General features: G+C 36.8%; 1 protein-coding gene across 1 annotated transcript in view; it reads right to left on the reverse strand.

Annotated features, from left to right (window-relative positions):
- TRPC6 (transient receptor potential cation channel subfamily C member 6) overlaps positions 1-21,538 on the reverse strand; it is a 118,504-nt gene extending 96,966 nt beyond the window's left edge. Inside the window, exon 1 of the mRNA XM_028517535.2 lies at positions 21,369-21,538. Coding sequence (XP_028373336.1) covers positions 21,369-21,538 — 170 coding nt within the window. The remainder of the gene's footprint in view (positions 1-21,368) is intronic.
- Positions 21,539-25,885: the final 4,347 nt, after the last annotated feature.

A 25,885-nucleotide genomic window follows, 5' to 3' on the forward strand; every position in this document is an offset into this window, starting at 1 on the left:
AAAAATCCAAACCTGTTTTGCCTGTGGCCGGTTCCTAATTCTGATTTCTATTCCTCCTCTGGACCTTCTGAAAATGGACAGTCCCAGTCATAAAAGGGAAAAAACACAAACTCTAAAAATAAAGATTGTAACTGAAAAAAGAAAGGGGTGCACAGGGGAAAGAAAACAGGGGACATCACCCAATTTCAATGGGACTTGCCGGGATTTGAATGAGTAGTTATATATTTAGAGCCCATCAATTTGGGGCAGTCCCTAAATTTAAGAAGCTTATGACCTCATCCCAAGTTCCAAAATACTGCAGGGTAAATCCATTTGCAAATCACATCTTTAAAATTCCTTCTCTGTTGTATTTCCTTTTTACCCCTTTCATTATAGAAAACACTACTTTCTGTACAACCAGAAATCTTAGAATAAGTGACTTAAATTTTGTTCTAGATAGTCCTACCAAAAATCCTTATTTACACATTAAATAAGATTCATACTCACACGTAGGCACCCACCTAGTTGTGAGTTAAAATATAACAGGAAAAGTTCCTTTGTCTCTGTCCCTTTGGAATATGATGCTGGAATTGAGTATTAAAATGCCTTACCTAAGAGGGTATAGATTAGGGATTTAGGATATAAACTCTGGAGTCCAACTGCTTGGGTCTGCAGCCCTGCCCTGCCAATTACCTGTTAGACTTTGTGAAAGTTACTTTAGATGCTGGGTTCACATCTCCTAATCTGGAAAACAGAGATAATGGTCCACGTGGGTGGAGTGTGGGGTTTCCCAGGATGTCAAACAGGGCACAGTTGGAGGCTGCTGGGTAACTATGTGACTTCCAGTGAGTTGGAGTTGGTGGAGTAGGCGTGGGTCCTCATGGAATGGCAAGGATGGGCAAGATGGTGCTGAGCATATCATGGGTAGCACAGAGGGAAAATAATAAAAATAAAAATAGGCTGTTCCTCCTGGGTATTTATGTTAAAAGAGGGAAGAGAAAATTAAAAACCCAGAGAACATACAATAAACAAAGCAGCCCAACATTGTGCACTCAGCAAGTACTTACTCAACACCTCACACCCAGCTAAACACCGAAAGGTGAGAGGAACACAGTGGTGAGAAGCCCTATCTTTGACATTAGGGAGGCCCAGTCTTGTGTAGGCAAGGAGAGTATGTATCTCTTTCAATGGAAAACACCCATCTTTTTACATTTAAATACCTTTAAAACTGGACTTTATTTAACGATGATGCCTTTGATTGATTGGATAAACTATAGTAACCATAGCACAAAGGAGTGTCATGCTCTGAGAGCTAGGCCCATGGCAGTTAGGCCAGTGGCTCAAAGTCAAGCTGCTCATTAAAAAAAGAAAAGAAGAGAAAGAAACAGGCCGCTGGACTTCACCCTCTGAGTTTCTGACTCAGTAGGTCTGGAGCAGGGCCCAGTGATTTGGATTCCTAACAAGTTCCCAGATGATGCTGGGGCACACCCCTTGAAAAATCCTGTTGTAGGGAAACTGTCTTTAAACTGGAGAATCCATATGTGTGGAACACACATACCTTTGCAAGAAGTACATGGACAGAAACTGTTTCACTGAAATCTCTGTTGAAGTCCTCCATGGCCATATGTATTCTCTAAAACTTCCCTTCGGTTCCCCTTAGATCACTCATGTAGTCAATTAGTCTAACTGGTTCCCCTTTTTGACGTTCCATTTCGCAATCTCCCTTCCCTCACTTTGCAAAGGAAAAGTATAACCCTCACCCATTCCTAACACTGCTCTAATGTGTAAAAGCCTCTTGAACATCAAACTAACATCCCAAAGTTCAAACTAGGTATCCTTTAATCAAGGCACTAAGTCTCCCCATCCCTCCTTTTAAGAAATGTATTTGTATTAATTATTAAACAAAAAAATAAATTATCACTGACCAAAATGTGTGAGATTTTGATCCAAAAAAGTCTCAAATCTGGAGTCATCATGTTTAGGATCCAATCTTGATTCCACTACTTACTAGCTGTGAAATCTTGAGAAAGTTACTGAATCTCCCTGGGCCTCAAATTCCTCTTCTGTAAAATTCAGATAATGATATTAAGGTCCTTTAGAATTATTATTAGCACTAAATGAGTTAATACATGTGAAGTGCTTAAAATTGTTCCTGGCACATAGAAAATGCTCTATGTGTTAAGTATTATTGTTATTGTTGTAATTATATTAATTGTAATAATAACTCAGAAGGATTTTTTTTTTACTTTTTAAGTTTTATATAGGTTTTTATTTGTTTCAGGAAACTTATATAGGGTCATCAATAGAAAGCTTTCAAGAAAAATAATGTGTAACATGATATTTAAGTTATATGAAAATATGATTTCAAGTAAAAGTAAAATATATTAAAAAGGAATTTATGTATTTTTAAATTAATGATGATGAATATTATATTGCTAGCTCTTAGATCAAATGAAATATAATTTGTAAAATGATGGATCAACTTTATTTGAAAATATTGATTTTCACAAAATATTGTCATTCTTTGCAACTGTTTAAACTTAGGATGAAAAATTTTAGATAGTAAGTTAAAGATGGTAGTAGGTTTGGTAGTAGGTATTTCATAAGAATTTTCTTTATTAAAATACACTATTCCTCAATTTATCTGATTATATCACCCTAAAAATATGAGGTTTTTTTAAGATTTTATCTATTTATTTTTAGAGAGAAGGAAGGAGAAAGAGAGGAGAAAAACATCAATGTGTGGTTGCCTCTCATGTTCCCCCTACAGGGGACCTGGCCTGCAACCAAGACATGTGCCCTGACTGGGAATTGAAAAGGCAACCCATGCAAAGGCCCATGGGCAATCCACTGAGCCACACCAGCCAGGGCAAAATTTGAGGTTTTTAATTTGAGGTTTAAACTTCAGATTAAAAATTTAATCTAAAATTTGATAGAGAATAAAGTTTAAGTCTCTTAAATTCTAGACAGATCATAAAAGATATTGTACCAAATCTAAAATTTGAGGTTTAAACGTCAAAATTTGAGGTTTAATCAACATAATGTAACTTTTAGACCATTTTCACTTAACATTCTTTTCTCACTTTCTTGGCTTTAAGCTGAATTATTTCATTTAAATATTTAAGACTTTCATGGATGTAATGAGCTTTTACAAATTCTTTCAACTTATTAAATAAAAAGTACTTTTCTTTTTGTAATTTTAGTAAAAACAACAACAAGAAAAGATAAATCTCCCTGAGTGTTAGGTCAACACAGTGTAAATGAAGAAAGAATTTATGTTCATATATCCTTGTTTGTACAATTATTTTCTTATTGTTGTACAATTACAGTTGCCCCCATTTTTCCCCCAATACACTCTCCCACCCCACCCACCTCCCCCATTCAATCTTTTCCCCCTCCCATTGCCTTTGGCCATGGGTCCTTTATACACGTTCCTTGACAACCCTTCCACTTCTTCACCCCATTATTCCCCTTCCCGTTCCCTTCTGGTTATTGTCAGTTTGTTCTTTATTTCAGTGTCTCTGGTTCTATTTTGCTCACTTGTTTGTGTTGCTGATCAGGTTCTACTTAGAGGTGAGAATATATGGTATTTGCCTTTCACCACCTGGCTTATTTCACTGAGCATAATGCTTTCCACTTCCATCCATGCTGTTGAGAAGCATAGGAGCTCCTTCTTTCTTTCTGCTGCATAATATTCCATTGTGTAAATGTACCACAATTTTTTTATCCATTCATTTACTGATGGACACCTAGGTTGCTTCCAGCACTTGGCTATTGTAAATTGTGCTATGAACATTGGGGTGCATAGGTTCTTTTTGATTGGTGTTTCAGGATTCTCAATGTATGGTCCCAGCAGTGGAATTGCTGGGTCAAAAGGAAGTTCCACTGTTCATTTTCTGAGTAAATTCCATACTGTTTTCTACAGTGGCTGCACCAGTCTGCATTCCCACCGAGTGTTCCCTTTTCTACAGTTCCCTTTTCTCCACAGCCATGCCAGTACTTGTTTTTTGACTTATTACAGCCACTCTGACCAGTGTGAAGTGGTATCTCATTGTGGTTTTTATCTGCATCTCTCTGATCACTAGTGATGCTGTGCATCCTCTCATATATCTCTGGGTCCTCTGTATGTCCTTCTTGGTGAAGTGACTGTTCAGGCCCTTTGCTCATTTTTAATTGAACTGTTTATCTTCTTGGTGTGGAGTCGTTTGAGCTCTTTATATATTTTGGAAATCAAACCCTTGTCTGAGGTACCATTGGCAAATACATTTTCCCATATGGTCAGTTCCTTTTTCATTTTGCTGATGTTTTCTCTAGCTGTACAGAAGCTTTTAATTTGATACAGTCCTATTTGTTTATTCTGTCATTTATGTCCCTTGATCTAGGGGCATATTGGTGAAAATATTGCTGTGTGGAATTTCTGAAATTTTCCTTCCTATGTTCTCATCTAGGACTTTTATGGTAGTTATTTAAAAATATTTAACAGGCATAATTTTAGGAATTAAGTCTGTACACACACCTCTTAAAATTCATTAAATTCCCTAAGCTGAAAGAATATAAAACCCCAATATTGTAGTGTTTCTGAAAAGGCAATGATAAAAGCATGGTAAAGGTAAAGTCTAGCAATACTGTATGAGGCCCAGAGTGGAAAGATTTTAGAGATAAGTCCAATCCACTGAAATCACTTTTTATAAGGGAGACATTGATCCATTTATCCAACAGACATTTACTGAATCACATTACATGCTAGTCATTGTTTACAGATTAGCTGTTTGCCCTTGTGAAGTTGCCATTCCACTGAAGGGGAGAAAGTACAGACAGTGAAGGTAAAAAACAAAAAAAGCAAGCAAAAAAAAAACAAAAAACAAAGTCAAATGTGTTCAAGCACTGCTTGAGATGCTCGAGAACCATAAATTTTTAGGCAAGTTACTTTGTGTTTCAGAACTTCTGTTTCCTCATTTATAAGCAAAAATAATATTACCTATCACACAGGTTTTCTGTGAGGATGAAATCAGCTAATATAAATAAAGCAAAAGACTGTCAGTCTTATCTGTGTTTTAAAGTCAGCTACAGAATAAAGTTTAAGCCTCTTAAATTCTAGACAGATTATAGAAGATATTGTATGCCTTATCATCTTTCACATCACATCTTCTCTTTCATTCACCTTACCTCTAGCACACCAAACACCATATTTCATTGATTTTAAGCACATATCTCTCCCACTGTAACTTGCCTGGAATAGACTGCATGTTGCCATCTAGGGCTTCTTGGAATTGCTGCTGCCAGGTGTCAGTCATTACCATAACGTGTTTTTCATTGCCAGTGTGTGAGCAAGCAGTAAAAGCAATGGCATCCAAAGTGTCAGACTGGATGACAAAGGGGGGAAAATAAATCCTGGAAACAGTAGCTGAGCATTCCTTTCAAGCCTAAAAAACTAATACTTGTGTGTATGTGCATGTGTATGTGCATCTCTGTGTTGGGGAGGGTGGGATGTATGTGAGACAGTGATGAATCATTTGTTTAGCAACATTTGGGAACTGATAATCAAAATAGTCTAGCTCTACATAATTGCAAAGTCAGTTTAATTACCTAGCACCAAAAGCTTTGTGTCTGTCATGGGTTCTTCAAAGAAATGCTGCATCACCACTGTTCATTTTGGCATGGAGGACAATGCTGTGTGGGAAAACAGGAGCATTTAACATTCTGAGTTGAAAAAGGACCAGAAAACTCCATCTCTAAATGTGAAGGAGCTCAGGAATACCTTAACCAAATTTGTTTAGATTTTCATTTTTCATATGTGCATAAGAGTTATATATGGCCCAAATCTATATCTAATTATCTATAAAGAGCTGCCTCAATAGGTATAAAATAAAAATCAAAGGTATCACTTAATTGACAACATTTTTGCTTGTTTTTTTTTGAAGGTATATCTAATGTCAGAGCAGGTTACAATTGATAGAACCTTAGATTTGATCAAACACAGTGTTTGTGGTTCCCAAATACGGTGTGTGGCATATCAAAGGAGCTTAAGCAGATATTGTTGAAAGAAATAAATGCATCCCTCAAGATGAAATACAGTGCCTGGCCCTGAATGCCCCTCAAAGAAAAGGGATCCTGCAGAAAACCTTTTCCTGGGCAGTAGTGGAGATCCTCACATTGCTCAGGGATTGGCTTTCCACAGTTACCACTGCCACCTCCACCTGTTCAATGCAAAATTCTGTTTCAAGGAGATTAACATAGTAATAATAAAAATGAGTTTATCTATAACAGCTTATCAGCCAAAAGAATTTTCAAAAGAGCTTCATAATCATGTATTTTCCAATTCTTATTATAACTCTCAAGATAATTTTGTTAGTAATTCCCATGAAGAAGAAAACACTTCCCAATTTTGTGTGAGGATTTTGTGCTGACCTACTACACGTCATGTCAAAATGCTCTCTGTGCTGCAAAACCAGAGCTGCTGTGATTGAAACATGAGATCTGCCATGAATAGTCAAGATTAACATGAATAGCCACATGGTAAGTGATGTGGGGCAATATACACTTTCAGATCAGTGTCATGTAAAATGCTTTTAAAAATTATGCAGATCCTCCAGTTTCACACTACCATTTTTCTAATACAACTGCATGAGAGCATAGAAGCAATTTCATCCACATGCTAGAAATCAACAGTAAAAGAAAGGTTCATCATTTGTAATCTTTAGTCATAAAAGTCCTCTTGATAAAATGATCTACAGATTACCTAGTTTTGGTACATTCATAATCTTCTTTTGGTGACAAAGATCGGAAGTTTTTCAAAAACCTATCACTGTTTAGATAAGTGATAAAACAGAATCATCTGCTTCTTCCTCTCTGTCTTCCCGTTTCTGTCAACTACCAGTTGTGTAATCTTTGGGAAGTCACTTAACCTCACATTGCTGTGGTATTTTTTCTTCCTTATCAGTAAAATGGGGTATAAAATTGCATACTTCATTGGTCTACTATAAATATTAAATGAGTTAATACTTATGAAAACACTTAGAGGAGGGCCTAGTACATAGAGGCCCCTAATAACTCCAGCTATTCATTTTATTATTACTAGACATAATCATGTAGTAGATGAATGAATATATAGTTTAATGAGTTAATGAAAGAAGTGTATTATAAAGCTTGACCTTCAAATATAGTTAAGATTTCAATAGAAAGAGAAGATGGAGGTTAAACATATTTATCACTACTATTCAGAACCTTTCTTCCTGTCTTCTCCCCTCAACCAGAGTATAACTTAGTTACAATGAGCACAGAACAAAAAAACTTGGTTCAGTAGATCAGACCCAAACTGTGGCTTCTCAATAAGCTATGAAAAGAGAGAAAAAGGAATGATGAATATGCTCTCCAAGAGCACAACCCGCAAGGTAGTCAGCTGTGCCAAGGACAAGTACGGAATGCTGAAAGAATAGGGCACTCTGCAACCTGCCAGCCCTTCTGCCCACGTGTTCCAACCTGTGCTATCTAAGATGCATTGGCTTTTGTCCACTTGACAATACCAGTTGTGTAATTTTCTGCATATTGTTTAACATCTTTAAATTTCAGTATTATCATTTATGAAATGGACATTTAACAGAATCAAGTGCCTGCTCTAAAGAGCAAATTACATTTGTATGACAACCAGAAAAGGACCTGCTACGGAGTAGGTATTCAAAAGGTGTTAGTGACACCAAATATATGTAAAGAGTTTAGATTAGTCCTGTACAGAAACAACAACTTGCATTGAACCATAACTCTTGTAATTAACATCATCTCTACTCTTGGTCCCAGCTGAGTTATCTGAATCAGGCAGAAAACAGTTATACAGTTATAGCACACTCATATACATTGTATGGGTATTGGTTACACTCATTTCTATAGTCTGTTCTAAACAGACATTCTATAAGAAATGTGATTCAATCATTTCCAATGGCTTAAGAGTCTTGAATGGCATGTCAAATTTTATGTGCCAAAGTTTAATTGAAACTTGGCATATAGATGAGCACTTCTCCATGTACTGAGAGCAAGCGGAAGATTCCTAAACAAAGAGCAGTCACAGATGGTAATTTTACCCAACTGGATCCACTTATAGCCATATTTAGCATGTTTTTATGGAAGAGGGAAAAAAACAAGAACGGACTTTAAGAAAATGTTTTCCTTTTATGATTTACTTTCTAAAAAAAAACAAAGATTAATTGCCTTATGAAGTTACTTCTTATAACTCAAGGAATGTAGCTAACTGTCCAGAGGAAAAAAAATATGCAATGTCTTCCTAGAGGTAAACCAACATTCTATTAAAGAATGTATGTAGACATTTCAGCATATCTGGCAATAACTCCACAACCTGCAGTGTCTATCCCCTTAAAAACATGTTTTCTGATAATAATTTGTTATCAGTGGATGTTGATTGCTTCAAGGCAAGTGAGGTTTGGAAACAAAATAGGTGGTTTCTGTCATGCAGAACACAGATCACCAAAGTGGTTAATTAAAGGGACCCATCATTAACCCAAGTGGCTAGGGGAGATGTTGGTTCTTAATTGAAGAAGGGGAAGCAGATTTAAAGGTGATTGTTATACTTGCTTCTCCCCTGAGAGCAGCTTTGAAAATGCAAACTCTTAACCAATGGCCAGGTCTTTGCTTTATGGTTATAAATATTACTTCAAAGGACATTATAATGGAATTCTCTCTACATTCTAAACCATTCCATATATATATATATAAGAAATCATGATATTACATATTTTCCTTTGATAGATTTTAATTATATTTTTCATTTATTTATTATTTTTAATCCTCACCTGAGGATATGTTTATTGATTTTAGAGAGATAGAGAGAGAGAAGGAAACATCTATGTGAGAGAGAAACATCCATCGGTTGCCTCCCATAAGTGCCCCGACCGGAGATTGACCCCCAGCTTTTTGGTGTACTAGAAGATGCTCCAACAAACTGAGCACCCAGGCAGGGATGATTTTATTTATCTCTTGATAAATATGTTTTTGTAAGGAAAAAAGCTGCTTGAGTTTATCCTTATACTGCTGCTGGGTATTGTGTTCTGACGTGTCTGTCCCTTTGTGGGTCAGGGAGTGAAGCCATACCTCTGTGGGTAGCTAGTGGGATCTTTGCTTAAATGGGTGAATGTACCTAATATCAGTGATTCAGGAAAAGAGGGATCCTAGAAAAACAAATGGAGTTTGAAAGGCATATCTTACACTGGATTAAAAAGATGGTAAGGGCTGGGGGGTTGTCTGTCTGGACTAGGACTTATTAAGGGCTAGATTGTTTGAGGATGGTCTAGGAAGAGGAAGAATGCTCTGCTCTCTGCCAATTGAATAAAACTTGGTACTAGGCAAGGTGAGTCCTTTGGAGACATTGTATATGAGCGGGAAGAGCAGCTATAACCAGCAGAGTCCTCTGTTTGTTAATTCTCTTTGGTTATACCCGAACATCTGACAGGTCCTGATAAAGACACAGCCTCATCTCAGGTGAGCAGAAGAAACTTGAAGAGAAGAGCCTGAGGCTAGAGAGCTAAAAGGAGAGCAGTGTGGTGGTGGCAGTAATGATCAGTAGTAACCAATCCCCCAGAAGAAGGTGAATTTCAGTGTACTGGCAGCTGGAATATAAGATAAGTATCACCTTGTATGTGGAAATTCATTCTTCTGCCTAACCTAGAGGACTTAGACGTTATTTTGTGAAAATACCCAGCCCTGGCTGCTGTGGCTCAGTGGATTGAGTGCGGGCCTGCTACCCAAAGGGTCTCTGGTTCAATTCCCAGACAGGGCATCGTGCTTGAGTTGCAGGCCAGGTCCCCAGTAGGGAGCATGTAAGAAGCAACCACACATTGATGTTTCTCTCCCTCTCTTTCTCTCTCCCTCCCCCTGTTTCTAAAAATACATGAATAAAGTCTTTAAAAAAGAGCCAATATTACTTTATTCCTTATTACAACAAATAGAGGGGTGGGCAAAAGTAGGTTTACAGTTGTGAGTACACAAAACACAGAGTTTATTTTTGCATATTTATTTATTTATTTATTTATTTATTTATTTATTGTATTATTTATTATTTCACCTACTTCTGCCCAACCCTGTATCGAGGACAGGATCATATCTTTGTTAAGGAACAAATTAATTTGTTCCTTCTCTTTGTTATACACTGCTAAACATCAAGAGATAGAGGATCACCTCATGTCTACAGGCTTACAGTCTAGTAGTAGAGGAAAAGAGATAGATGAAAAAATAAGTGTAAAGACATAACAGATGTTTGAACAGACATATGGAGGCAAAATGAGGGAAAAACATAAAAATTCAATGATTCATAGACCTGAGTCCATATGCTAACTTTAGTCTTAAACTTCTTTAAGAGAGTAAGTATGCCCTATCAGTAATTCATGTCACAAAACATTTTTAACCTGCAATCTGAATTTTTCATTCACTTATTTACACACAAATGTGTTGAAGACACGTTTTATTTTGCCTGGAGAAAAGAAGACTGTGTTTGGGGATTCTATTCATCTGTGGTCTCTGACATTAGGTGACTTCTCTTAAATCAGGAATTAAAAGTCTGGGTCCTGATATTCACACATAAGTTTCATCCAAAACCATCCGGAAGTCAAAAACATTTTAAAGAATCCATGACCCATAAAATGTCATTCTTGACTATAACTGAAAAAAGTTTTTAAAAAAGATGAGGTGACATATATTAAAGAAATTTTTCATTTATCTTTATTTAATAATAGGTTCTCCATAATGTAAAATTTTAAATAATAGTATGACCTTCAAGTAAACACCAGAGAAACATTATTGTGACAATGTTTATAATTCAATATCATGCTTATGGCACATTATTCAAGTTCTTTGATCATTAATAAAATAATATACTTTGAGTTTAAACAACTACTATGCTGTAATAGTCTCTTTCTTCAGTGTGCATTCTTTATTGCTTAACCATGTACATGAAATAACTTTGTCTCCCAAATAAACAATAAAAATAATATTAAAATCTTTGTTCAAAGAATGTCTAGCATTTTTTAAATTTTTTTATTATTGTTCAAGTACAGTTGTCTCTATTCCCACCCATAATTCCACTCCCACCCCAGCTACACCAACTTCCCACCCTTGAAGCATTTTAAAATCATTGGATAATTACAATTACTATTTAATTTAAACTACTTCACAAAACAAAAAAGGTGTTATGGAACTCATAGGTTAAATACAAAATAAATATAAGTGTCAAAAAGTCTTTGTTTTTACCATGTGAAATGAATAGAATTAAGAATCTGGGTATTTCTTACAATTTTGACTCATGATAAGTCAACCTTTAAAGAGGAATCTCTTTTTGTCTGTATCCTTGTTTAAAAAAGATACTATCAGCAATGGAGCACTAACTTTGTACATTTATGTAAAACAAAAAACATTGTTTTTACAAGCTACACATTATATAGCCTAGGTTTCAAGATACATTATGAGTACACTTTCATTGTATATATTTTCAATTTTTAAAACTTACTGAAATACATTCTTTTCAAGTGCAAATGAAAAGTTTTCTAGGATAGACCACATGTTAGGACACAAAATAAGTCTCAATAAATTTAAGAGTGAAGTCATATCAAGCATCTTTTCTGACCATAACAGTATGAAAATAGAAATCAATCACAAGAAAAAAAACACACAAACATAGTTAGTTAACCCAATGATGGGTTAACAATGAGATAAAGAAAGAAATCAAAAGATACCTGGAGACTTCTGGCCAAGATGGACACATAGGTAAACATGCTTCACCTCCACACACAACTATAGCAAAAATTACAACTAGACTACAAAACAAGTATTACCCAAATTCATCAGAAAATCAAGCTGCCTGGAATTTTAACAACCAGGGATTTAAGGACGCCACATTCATCCAGAGAGGTACAAGGGATAGAGACACAAAGGCAAGGAGAGGCACAGAGAGGTGGTGGATGGGCAGTCCCACATTCACATGAATAAAACTTGGGAGGGATACCTTGAGAGTGAACAATCCCAGCCCAAGACCAGACCACCTAGCCCAGGGTTCCAGTGTCAGGAAAATAAGTCTCCATGATTTCTAGCTGCAAAAACTAGTAGTGGTTGAGGCAGTGGGAGAAACTGCAAGATTCTCAACAGACTTTACTTAAAGGGCCTACAATGGACTCAGGACTCACACAGGCCAACCCCCTCTGGGACTCAGCACCAGGGCAACAGCTGCAGGGCATGAATGGCATACAGGGAAAAAGGGAGAAAGTAAAGTGACTGGCAAGGAGGTGAGTGCCAGGAAGACAGCTTCCTCTCAGTCAATATCCAGAGGCCAGGCAGCAGCACTGTCCCCTCTCTGAGCCCTCCCTGACAGAGCCACAGAGTGGTAAAATGGGTTTCTCTGCCCTGGTGACTACCTATGGCTCAGCTCCACACAATTTACAGGTGTCTTTTCTATAAAAGCCATGTTACTGAGACAGGGAGTCAAATTAGTGATTCATTTAGTTCTAAACTAAATGACAGGGATTCATTTAGTTCTAAACAAACTATCAGATGCAGAGTTCAAAACACTGGCTATCAAGATGCTAAAAGAAATCATTGGGTACTGCAACACCATAAAAAAAACCCAGAAAGGAATGACAGTTGCATTAAGTGAAATAAAGAAAAATCCACAGGGAACCAACAGTTGAGGGGGTTGAAGTCAGATTCAAATAAACAATTTGGAACATAAGGAAGAAAAAAGAATCCAATCAGAATAGCAAAAAGAAAAAAAAAATTTAAAGTGGGAATAGAATAAGGAACTTCTGAGACATCTCCTAATATACCAACATCTGAATCATAGGGGTGCCAGAAGGAGAAGAGGAAGAGCAAGAAATTGAAAACTTATTTGAAAAAATAATGAAAGAAGACTTCCCTAATTTGGTGAAGAAATAGACATAAGGTCCAAGAAACACAGAGAGTCCCAAATAAGTTGAACCAAAAGAGGACACAGAGACACATCATAATTAAAATGCCAAAGGTTAAAGACAAAGAGAGAATTTAAAAGCAGCAACAGAAAAGCAGAGAATTACCTACAAAGGAGTTCCCATAAGACTATCAGCTGATTTCTCAAAAGAAACTTTGCAGGCAAGAAGGGGATGGAAAGAAGTATTCAAACTCATGAAAGGCAAGGACCTACAACCTAGATTACTCTATCCAGCAAAGCTATGATTTAGAATCGAAAGGCAGCAAAAGAGCATCCCAGACAAGGTAAAACTAAAGATCATCACCACCAAGCCATTATTATGTAAAATGTTAAAAGGAACTGTATCGGGAAAAGGAGATCGAAACTATGAACATTAAAGTGGCAACAAATGCACAATTTTCAACAACTAAATCTAAAAAACAAATTAAGCAAACAAGCAGAACAGGAACAGAATCATAGATATGGAGATCATTTAGAGAATTATCAGCTGAGGGGGAAGATAGAGATTTGGGGGAAAGGTGTAGGTATTATGAAGTACAAATTGGTAGGTACAAAATAGACAGGGGGATGTTTAAAACAGTACAAGAAATAGAATAGCTAAAGAACTTATATGCATGATTCATGGACATGAACTAAGGGTGGGGATTGTTGGTGGGAATGGGGATACAGGGCAGAGGAGGGTAAAGGGATAAAAACTGGGACAACTGTAATAACATAATCAATCAAATATTTTTTTTAAAAAAGATACCTTGAAACACAACACAAAACCTATGGGACATAACAAAAGTAGTCCTAAGCAGGAAATTAACAGCAATAGGCCTACCTCAAGAAACAAGAAAAATCTCAAATAAGCAATCTAACCTTACAGTTAAAGCTACTATAAAAAGAAAAAAGGCCAAAAGTGAGTAGAAGGAATTAATAAAGGTCAGAGCAGAAATAAACAAAACAGAGTCTGAAAAACAGTACAAAAGATCAATGAAACCAAGAGCTGGTTCTTTGAAGAGATAAACAAGATTGATAAAGCTTTAACCAGACTCATTGAGAAAAAAGAGAGAGGACCCAAATAAATAAAATCAGAAGTAAAAGAGAAGTAACAACTGACACCACACAAAATCAAAGGATTATAAGAAAATATTACAAACAACAATATGCTGACAAACTGGACAATATGAAAGAAATACATAAATTCCTAGAAAAAATGCAATAACCCAAAACTGAATCAAGAAGAAACATAAAATCTGAACAGACAAATTAGAACTAATGAAATTAAAGCAGTAATCAAAAAACTTCCAACAAACAAAAGTCCTAGACTGGATGGATTCACAGGTGACTTTTACCAAACATTCAAAAATGAACTAACACCCACCCAAACTATTCCAAAAAATTCAAGAGAGTAGACTCCCATGATTATTTCAGGAGGCCAACACATCCTACTTTCAAAACCAGGTAAAGACACTACAAAGAAAAAATTATAGGCCAGTATCCCTGATAAACATGTAAAAATCCTAACAAAATATTAGCAAACCAGATCCTGCAATACTTTATAAAGGTCATACACCATAATAAAGTAGGATTTATTTCTGGGCTGCAAGGTTTGTATAGTATCCACATGTCAATCAATGTGACACACAACATAGATAAAATGAAAGATAAAAATCAGATGATCATAGCAAGAGATGTAGAAAAAAGCTTTTGATGAAATCCAGCACCCATTTATTATCAAAACCCCCAGTAAAGTAAGAATAGGGACAACATATCTCAATATAATTAAAGCCATATATGACAAACCCACAGCTAACATCATACTCAATGGGCAAGAACTAAAACTGTTTCCCTTAAGATCGGGAATAACACAGGGATGTCCATTTTCACTACCCTCATTCAAAATAGTACTGGTAGTCCTAGCCATAAAAATCAGACAAGAAATAAAAGGCATACGAATTGGAAAGATAAAAGTAAAACTTTGTAGATGGTATGATACTGTATATAGAGAACCTTAAAGGTTCCACCAAAAAGTTATTGGAAATGATAAATGAATTCAGTAAAGTAGCAGGACACAAAATCAATATTCAGAAATCAGTAATGTTTCTATACACCAATATGAACTATCAAAAAGGGAAACTAAGAAAATACTCCCATTTATATCAAAAAATAATAACATACCTAGGAATAAATTTAACCAAGGATGTAAAACATCTGTACTCAGAAAATTATAATACACTGAAGAAAGAAACTGAAGAAGATACAAATTAAGGGAAGCATATACTGTGCTTATGGATACGAAGAAATAACTTTATTAAAATGTTCATCCTATCCAAACCAATCTATAGGTTCAATGCAATTCCTATCAAATTTCTGATGTTGTATTTCACAGAACTAGAACAAATATTCCAAAAATTTATATGGAACCACAAAAGATCCTGAATAGCCACAGCAACCTTGAGAAAAAAAAACAAAATTGAAAGTACCTGGTATTAAACTATACTATAAGACCATAGTATTCAAAACACAATGGTACTGGCATAAATACAGGCATATAGATCAATGGTAAAAAATAGGGAGCCATGAACCAAACTCACACCTATATGGTTAATTACTATTTGGCAAAAGAGGCAAGAACATACAATAGGGTAAAGGAAATATTCAATAAATGGTGTTGGGAAAATTGGACAGATACGTGTCTGAAAATGAAACTAGACCACCTTCATATACCATATACAAGAACAAACTTAAAATGAATTAAAGATTTAAATGTAAGACTCAATGCCATAAAAATCCCTGATGAAAACATAGGCAGTAAAATTTCAGACATTGCTTTTAGTAATATTTTTTCTGATAATATCTTCTCAAGAAAGGGAAACAAAAAAATATATAAATAAATGGGAATACATCAAAATAAAGTTTTTGTACAACAAAGGAAACTATCAACTAAATGAGAAGAAAACCCACAGAATGTGAGAATATATTCACCAATGATACATCTGATAAGGGGTTAATAGCCAAAATATATCAAGAACTCATGCTACTGAATGCCAAAAGAACCCCACAAACAATCCAATTAAAAAATGGTCAAACAACCTGAATAGAGACTTCTCAAAGACAACTTACAGATAACCAATAGACATATAAAAAGATGCTCAACTTCACTAATCATAAGAGAAATATAAATTAAAACCACTTTGAGATATCACCTCACACCTATCAGAATGGCCACCATCAATAATCAACAAACAAGTGTTGGCAAGGATGTAGAGAAAAGGGAACCCTTGTGTACTGGTGGTAGGAGTGCAGACTGGTGCAGCCACTGTGAAAAATAGTATGGGGGTTCCCCCAAAATTTAAAAATGGAATGCCTTATGACCAGCAATTCCACTTCTGACTATATATCCAAAGAAACTCAAAACACTAATTTGAAAGAATATATTCACCCCTATGTTCATTGCAACATTATTTAGAATACCCAAGCTATGGAAGCAACCCAAGTGCTTATCAATAGACAATCAGATAAAAAAAATATGTAATGCGCATATATACAATGGAATATTACTTGGCCATAAAAAAGAATGAAATCTTACCTTTTGTGACAACATGGATGGGTATTAAGATAAGTGAAATAAGTCATGCAGAGAAAGACAAATACCATAATGACTTTACTTATATGTAAAATCTAAAGAACAATGTAAACAAAGAAAACAGAAATGGACTCATAGATAGAGAAAACAGACTGACCGCTGCCAGAGGGGAGGGGAGACTGGGTGAAAAAAGATGAAGGGATTAAGCAATACAGATTGGTGGTTACAAAATAGTCATGAGGATATAAACTACAGCATAGGAAATATAGTCAAAAATATTATAATACCTATGTATGGCACTATTTGGGTACTGGAAATATCAGTTGGAACATTTTGCAAAGTATATGATTGTCTAACCACTATGCTGTACACCTGAAACTAATACAACTAATATTGAATGCAAACTGTAATTTTAAAAAATACTTTTTTAATTTTTAAACTTATTCAAATCCCTTGTATTTTGGTTCATTTTAATATTTCCTTTTGTCTTTAGTGTTCTGCAGTTTCAGTATGATATGTTTAAATGGTTTATTTTTATTTATTATATAATATTACTGTACTTTTTAAACATGAGAACTTAGCATTTCTGGAAAATTATCACCCCATCATCTATTCAAATACTACCTCCCCCCTATTCTCTGTATTTTCTCCTTCTGTAACTCCTATCTTCTTGTTCCATGACTCAGTCATGTTTATATTTTTAATTTCTTTATGTCTCTGTATGCTGGATATTATCAATTATGCTATGGCTAATTTGCACTTTAACCCTTCCATTGACATTTTATTTCAAAATTGTATTTTCATTTACATATTTTCTATTTTTTTGAAGTAAGTCTTACTCTTTCCTTCTAATTTGATTTCTTTGTATACATTGTCAACATGTTATTTCATATTCTGCACTTTGTATTCTCTTTCATGTTTAGACATTACCTTAAACTCCTAAGGATCCAGTAGGGCTGTTAGACAGCATGCTGACTCTGCCTCACTGATTGTACCCTCTGCTGACACTCATTCTTGGTTGACTATTTCCTTGTGTGCTTGGTCACATATTACAGTGAGCATATCTTTAGCCGTGCTTTTTTCTCTTTTCCCATTTTCTTGAAAATCCTTGCAGTTGAGATGGTTGGTACTATTCTTTCGAAATAGTTTTGTGATTTACGCTTTTAGGAGCCTCAAGAACTTTTTTACCTTGAAGATTTCCAGGTCAGCTAAGCAGTGTAAAGAAATAAAAGGTAAAACAAAAACTCATAATATGCAAGCCCAAAGAATGAGATTTTTAAGGGAAGATTTCTTTTCCTCTTACTAATAAAGTTTCTTGTTCTCACTGTTCTTGTTCTCACTCTAGCCTAACTTCTCACACAAATAAAGATCCTGAATTTGTGCAGGGCACAGATGTCTCAGTCCCAGCTCTCTGCTTCATCTGGAACCAAGGCCTGAGCTTCTCTCCATTTCACATGGGCACTGGACTCCAGCATCCTGGCCACTCAGATCCATAAACCCCAAGAGAGCCACAGTACCAGCTCTCCTCTGGCTATTAATTTCTTTGTTTTTGGCACATGGTAAACCATTTTACTTTTTGCAAAACTAATGTTTTAAAATTATTTTAAATACTTTATCCAGTATTTCTAGATAATAGTAACCATAATATGTTTACATTATCTCAGTCTATTCTATCACCAGAGCTTTAGTTTACGAAGAGCTTACTGTGTCTTATTTTTAATTATTTAGTCAGTGTTTCCCAAATAGAATGTTTAGTTTGACTATGTTTCAGGTCTTGAGAATTTAGAAACCCTTAACATTATTTTTTTATGTCCAGAGTTCCTCCCCATGTTGAGAAGTGATGAACAAGAAACATAATTTTAATTTCTAAATGATACACCTTCTAAAACTCTGACAGAACATGAACCCTTTCTGGCTATTCACCTTTACAAATAGATCAAAACACAGTGTATTGATTGATTCCTGACTAAAAGTTGGAAAAAGGAAAAATTTAAATCTTTTTCTTCCAGACACAATTTCAAAATGTTACTACTAACACCATTAAAGTCTGCAAATATGTTATTGTTCCCAAACAAGGTAATATGTCACAATTTTCAGTAGTAAAAGCCTCATAAATATATGCAAAAACTCTTTCTGCATAAGTGAACTATGAAACAATTTTTTTTAGCAAGAGTCATGAACTTCTGGGATGGGAGTAAAAGACAGAAAACTGTACTTGAACAACAATTAAAAATTTTTTTTAAATTTTATCCAAAAAAAAAAAGAGTCATGAACTTATCCCACAAAGATGACAACTTGCAAAAATTTGTGATCTTATAAGGGAAATATCTCAGTGATTTGAGAAACCACTTTCACAAATAGTATGTCTCCCACTCTGGAAAAATACATGAAATTGTTTAAATCACAAATCAAAAGTATATGGGAGGGTTTATTTGTACTCTCTACCAGAGGAAAGTAATTTTCTTTAGCTCTTTCTTTTATATCATAGGTGTGAAGAACTGTTGTTTATTGATTAAAAGTTTTCAATTACTTGATTTTTTTAACTGTGGGAAATAAAAACCTTGCCAGATAAATAATGATAAAAACTATAAAAACTATAAATGCTTCTGGAAATAACAGATTTAGACAAGTCTAGAGTCTATTTCTAGAACAAGGCTCACTCTTAAATTTATTACATAGTACCTCTGACATAGCATGAGGGGGTGCTCCTTATGAATAGAAGAACATTCAAATATTTCTGTCATCTCTCTGCCACACAGGTAAAGCCATTAAGAGTGATCTGGAATTCCAGAACTAAAGGAGAAAAATGTTCTCTAAATAGTAGATAATGAAACAACTAGAAAAATAAATAAGGCAGTAAACCACATTTGAAGAAAGCATTGAGGAAAGATTTCAGTACATGACCTTATTTAGTATTTAGTTTTTCTCACTAACATATTACCATAAGTTTTTTAAATCAAATTCTTTCTCTCACAAACAAAACAAGTGATGATAGACTAATCAGGTGGTAAAAAGAAAACAGACAAGACTGTCTATGAGACAGCCTAACTTTTAAAAAGCAATATAACTTTTTCAAGTTGCTTAAACTTAGCCACAGGTAATGTTACCCTCTTAGTAAATCTCATGTCTAGGCCAATACAAAAAAAGTTTATGTTTTAAACATATACTCTCAAATACAATTTGAAAATAGCTGTATTCATAATATCCAAGACTGATTTATTTTTTTCTTGGCGGTATGTGCTCTTGCTACTCAGAGTGTGGTCCGTGGACGGGCAGTGTCCACACTGCTCAGATACTGTTAGAAATGCAGCATCTTGGGCTGCACCTGGAGCCTACTGAATTAGAATATTCATTTTAACAAGATCCATAGGTAATTCATATGTTCATTAAAGCCTGAGAAGCTTTGTACTGTAAAACAAAAGAATACTCTGTAATTTACAATCAAATACAAGATTTCTTTTGGGGCTGATGACAATGTCCAGGAATTAGATGTGATGGCTTCACAACTTTGTGGATATACTAAACCACTGAATTGTACAACTTAAAATGAATTGTATGTGATGTGAAGTCTACTTTAATTTAAAAAAAGAAAAAAAAGATAAGTAATAGTAAGTGCTTTCAAATTGTTCAGCACATAGATAAATGGAACCAGTTCCAACCTTTTCTTTTCATCTTAGGAAAAAATTAGATTCTGCTTCCTAGGGTTAACGTTTACTGTGAAAGGGAATCACAGCAGGGCCTGACTGTGGGCAATCCTGCCAAAGATTGGAGGGTTAACCCCCATCAACCACGAGGGTCTGCCTGGAGCCCATGGAAGCAGAAATTTGGAAATGCCCCGCTCTACACACACACACACACACACACACACACACACACACAGAGTTGCTCACAGAACTGCTACAGAGAACTGCTTTCCTCAGGAGGAAAACCGCATCTGGATGGATGTGACATGTCAGGAAACCACACTGCCCAATCAAGTAAGGGAGCAATGAGGCGGAGACGCTATCTACCAGCTGCACGTGTGGGCCCAATCGTATGGGGGAGGGGAGACTTCTCCATTTCGTCCTCTACCCGCCTGTGCTAACGACCCCACCCCCAAATTCTTAAATAAAATCTCTTAATTAGTCACAATGCACTACAAATGACCTGTCCTCCTCGCTTCTACAGTTCACTGTCTCCTGGCCCACACGCTATCCGGAGGCTTAAGGTAAAAGCTTCGTGCTGTGGATGGGAAAGCCTAGAAGTTCTATTTCCCAGATTTAACCTGGTGACCCGGAGAAGGAGAAGAGGATGTCCCCAGGGCAAGTCCACACCTTCCCGTGCACATTTGTGAACTCCCCGCTGTCTGGGGTCCGAAGGACCTGTGCGCGCCACCTGAAGGGCTAAGGCAGGCAGAGTGTGGAGAAAACACCAGACAAACTACTTCCTGAGTTCCCCGGACGCACCGAGGAGGCTCCGAGGACCTTTAGTGTGGTACTCATCTCTCCCACACAGGCTGAGTCACAGGGGGCAAATTTGAATCAGTCCCCTGCCCAGAACCTGCCTTTGGCGCAGCGACCCTGGGTGTCTTTGAGGGCGCGGGGTGGCACCCGAACCGAAGACATTGACAAGATACCGGATCGCCCTTAGTGGTGTAGATGGCCCGCGGTCCCACTCTGGCGGGCAAACGTACCCGCGGTTGCTCACCCGAAGCAACCTAGATCCGCACGTGCCCCTCAGTTCCCAGGGGTCCCAGCACAGACTCGCGCGGCCCTCGGGGGAACACGCGTGTTCAGACGCACACGGCTACGGATCGCACGCTCCTGCGCTCCTGCAAGCGCACAGCCCGCGCCCCGCCCGCCGGTCCGCGGCCCTCGCACTTACTGGCAGGGGTAGTAGCCGTAGGGAGGCAGTGGCGACTGCGAGCAGCCTTCGTCTCCCAGCTCGGGGTCCATGAGCAGGTAGTCCTGGCTCTCGTTGCGCCGCGCGCCGGCCCTAGCCATGACCCGGGGAGAGCTGCCCCTCCGAGGCCCGAACGCTGGGCTCTGGTTCATAATGGGGACGCCGGACTGGACCCAGGTCCAGCTCCTAGGGGAGACGCCTGGACAGTTCCAGTGGGACCCCTACGCACCGTCCGCGCTACTCGCCCGACTGTCCCGGGGCACACAGGTGCCCAGGACTCCAGGGTGAGGCAGGGGTTGCAGATGCGTGGCGTTCTGAGCTCAGAGAGCTTTTTGCTGTTAATTCAGAGATAAGTCACCACTTAGGGGGCCACAAAGGGGACCCAGCAAAAAGGAGGAGGTCCTGGCTCCCGGGCCGAGTGAGTAAAGGCGGGGCGGATGATGGCAGCGGAGCCGGAGAGCCCCGAGCAAGGGAAGTGCAGCTGAAGAGTTACTATGTCAACCGAGATTCTCCAGCCTTCCGCAAGCTCCCGCCTTCTCCCTCCACATCCTCCGTCAGGATCCCCACCTTTAAAGGGATCAGAACGACGTTCTAGAAAGCAGCAGCCAAAGCCTGCCCGGTAAACTCAACTTTCTGGGCCGGAATGAACCTCAACTAGGCGGAGCGACACACGCTGCCCCTCCCTCCTTCCCCCTACCCCAGGAGTCTGCTCATTCAGAAACCAAACATTAGGAACTTTCTAGGAAGCTTTCTTTAAGTAAGACTCTTGAAGAACCAAGGAAACCTATTTATTTTTTAACGCATACGATATTATAACTATGTAACTATGTACTGGTGCCAGGTGGGTATCTGAAATATTGTGGGACCATTTTGTAAAGTATATGATTGTCTAACTACTATGCTGTACACCTGAAACTAATACAAATAACATTGCATATAAACTGTAATTTAAAAATAAATTTTAAAAAATTTAAAAAGTAAAAGAAACATGAGTTTCTCCTTTCTCTAGACTGCTTTCATTTTCTTAGGGCATTTTCTCTGCCATTCCCAACCTCCAAAGTTCTTATAACTCTTCACTTTGAAATTAACAACTTCAATGATCCCAGTGCCAGATGTTCCTAGTTCCTGAACAAACCAACCAAAACAGGCAAGCATTTTCCAATAATACTGATAGAGGCCAACAACCTCTATCGGAAGAAAAACTTTCCTTCCATCACTGCAAATGCCAAAATTATTTTTCTGCTAGAAGTTTCCCACAGTTCCAAACTGTTTTTAATTTTAAGACTTAGTTTTAAATTCTGATTTAATCTTCATAAACATGAGATTAAAAAACGCCTCAACAGAGATGAATCCATATCTGTAGTACAAGCAGTAGTCAATTAGGAATCCATTCACTAGTTCAACAAATATTCAATCAATGCCAGCTGTGTGCCAAGCACCATTTTTAGGATTCAGAGGCAAACTAGCCAGATAAGGCTCCTGTCTGCCTTCAGTCTTCAAGAGGAAGACAGAGATTTAACAGTCAAATATCAGAAAATATGATATTATCAGAGAAAATATCAGAGACAAAAGGTACAGTGAAAATAAGACAGTAACTGGGGCCTGACTACTTAAGATGAGGTGTTTTTAAGAGGCCTTTCCCAGGAGGTGCTAGTTAAGTGATATTAGTTGGCAAAGGGCCAGGCAGAAACCCTGTGGCAAATGGACTGGAGATAGCCAGACTGTCCAAAATCCTATACCTAAGGTACCTTTGCTTGGGTGGACAGTAACATGGATGTTAGAAATGTGAGCAACAGCAATCAACTAGATAGAGAGGGAAAAGAGGTCACAAATTTAGAGCTTTGACTTAGCCAGTGCACTGAGAACAAAAGCTCAGAGAAGACAGAAACCATTGTATTCTGAGAGCCTAGTTCTATATTTGGCACAGGTATGTGAAAGGAATGAGTGGACTGAAGGGTGGATGAAGTATAAAAAAGAGAGAGGAAATATTCTTGGCCACTAAAAGAACACCCCTGAAAAACTAAAATTGATCATTCTGAAGTATGTTATCCCTGTTTTAAGAATCTCCTTTTTTAATCTCAACATGTGGAGCCATGTTTTAAAAATCTTATTATTTCCTGGTGATTATACATAGCAATAAGATACTGTGCTTGAAATTTGTTTAGGCAATATCTGTCAGACTCAACAGCTTTCATGCTTGAATGAATCAGTTAATACATGTTTAATTTAAGTAGTGCCAAGTTAATCATTTTGGGAAAATCAAGTATAGGAAACAAAATAGTGGAGAAAGTAACAATTCAGATGTTTTGACCTGACTCAAATTCTATGAGTTAAAACTGTTAGAAAGGACCTGTGATGTGAGCTGACATGTTATTCTGTCACTTAAATAACAAAAATCAAGACAACTTATTTTATTGTTACAGTTAATTGCACTGTTTGCACTCTTTCTCATAACACTTTTTTATACTCATGTAGCAACATTTACACTGAAAAAATTATTATAGCAAACTTATCATGTGACATCAGTTTATCATCTTGCAAGATAAGACTTTTTTTCTATTATTTGAAATATAGTTAGTACGGAACCAATAAATCCCAGGGACATTTCCCCCAAGAGGGAAAAGGCAGAATACAAATGGCTAGAGGATTCTGAAGGCTCATGATATGATGAAGTGGAAAGAGCATTAGGTCGGAAATCTGAAAGCCTGAATTCTTGTTCTGACCTTAAGAAAGGACATTTAATCTCCCTCCCCTCATTTATCCACCAGTAGGAAGATGTATAATATTAGGATCCCTCTTTTTCTACCTTTCTGCATTTTATGATTATGTAATTTTATCTTTTCAATTATGTTTAAAAACACAATGAAACAAGACGACAACTTTTCAACTGTTTAACATTTTAAATCAAGTACAGCAGTGTGACTAGATCTGGAGTAATAAAGAATGTTAGGTGAATGAAGAAGTGATAATTCTCAAAGTAAAAAACCATAGATGACTAAAGAAATTATAATTTTCACAGAATCAAAAATTGTTATGTAATTTAATGTTATTTGTGTTTGTGTAGTATGTTTATGGTACTGAATTACAAAAGAGCCTCAGTTGTAACTTTGAGGTGTGGGGATGAAGGTGGGCTGTGGGTCTTTTCAGAGGGAGGAAGGGAGGCCATTAAGAGAAGACTTTGCCTCATTATATATGTCTGCATTGTTTGATTTTACAAAAACTGGTTTATTATTATAACACAGTATTTTGAAAAGTCAGTTGCAGCAAAATAATTAAAGAGTAAGTCTTGGCCTCTAGAAGGTCTCACACTAGTGGAAAAGAAAATGAAATTGCTACTGACATGAGGGTCAAAAGGTTGAGAAAACATTATTAGGTGCTTGATGACTCAAGAGGAAGCTAAAAAGGTGTTACATGGGGGACTTAGGGCAGCTGACGTTTATGAGATGACGTTGATGATGGGAAACCAGTGGCACAGGGCTTTTCCCGGAAATGCAGTCTGGGGCTAGCTGGCTGACAGCTACAAATAGTTTAGTCAGGAATTCATCTGGATAATTTAAAGCATGGAGACCCCAAGCACTGACTCCTAACACATGTACTGTAGAATCCACAAGGCAGGAAAAAGTAAGAAGACCCCAGAGCTTTAGAAGGCCCAATGCTTGAATGAATGAAGAAATTCCATAATTCTGTCTTGAGTGAAATAGTTGCCAGTGCTACTAGAACTTTGAACCTAAAGTTCTTAATTTTTGAAGTAAAAGGATTGTAATAATTGTAGTTAATATCTCTGTTGCAGCTGAAACTTTGTTAAATACTAGAAATATAAAATTTAAATAGTAACTATTTTAATGATTTGCAATAATTTGAACTTAGCATAGATGTCCAAAATTCTAACATTATCATATGGGTATTTTGTAAGCACTCATGACTACCATGGTTTCACTTAGAATAAGTCCTCTCAGAATAAATGAATCTCTTTTGATAGAATTATTAGAATGCTTTCAGTAAACAATTGGCCAAGGGCATCATTTAATAGTTTGTCAGCAAGATTGAAAAATATAGACTGGGTAACAGAGGGTCAATTCATAAATAGTCAGAACACTGTTGAGAAGCCTGCTGATGTAGGGATCAGTGTCATCCAAGCTCAGTAAGTAGAGACATCAAGAATGGATGGAGCTGCTTATGGGTAGTTTCCTACCACTAGACATATTTAAAGGCAGGCTGACCTCAATTTTCTATGTATGATGTAAAGCAAATGAATGTTTTAGTGGTAAATTAAATGAACATAAGATCTTTTAAGACAAAGTCAAAAATTCGTCATCATTTCCATGGATCCAAAATGCACTGTTAATAAATTTAAATATCCACTCCTGACTTATCTTTTGAAAAACTTAGTAAACTAAGAATAACAGACACATCTTTAACATAGTGAAGTAGACCTATTTCAGGTATAATCAACATGGAGAATATTACAGATCCTTCCATCAATGTAAAAATAAAATGAA

This window comes from Phyllostomus discolor, chromosome 6 (genome assembly GCF_004126475.2).
Source record: "Phyllostomus discolor isolate MPI-MPIP mPhyDis1 chromosome 6, mPhyDis1.pri.v3, whole genome shotgun sequence".
In the NCBI taxonomy this organism is placed as follows: domain Eukaryota; kingdom Metazoa; phylum Chordata; class Mammalia; order Chiroptera; family Phyllostomidae; genus Phyllostomus; species Phyllostomus discolor.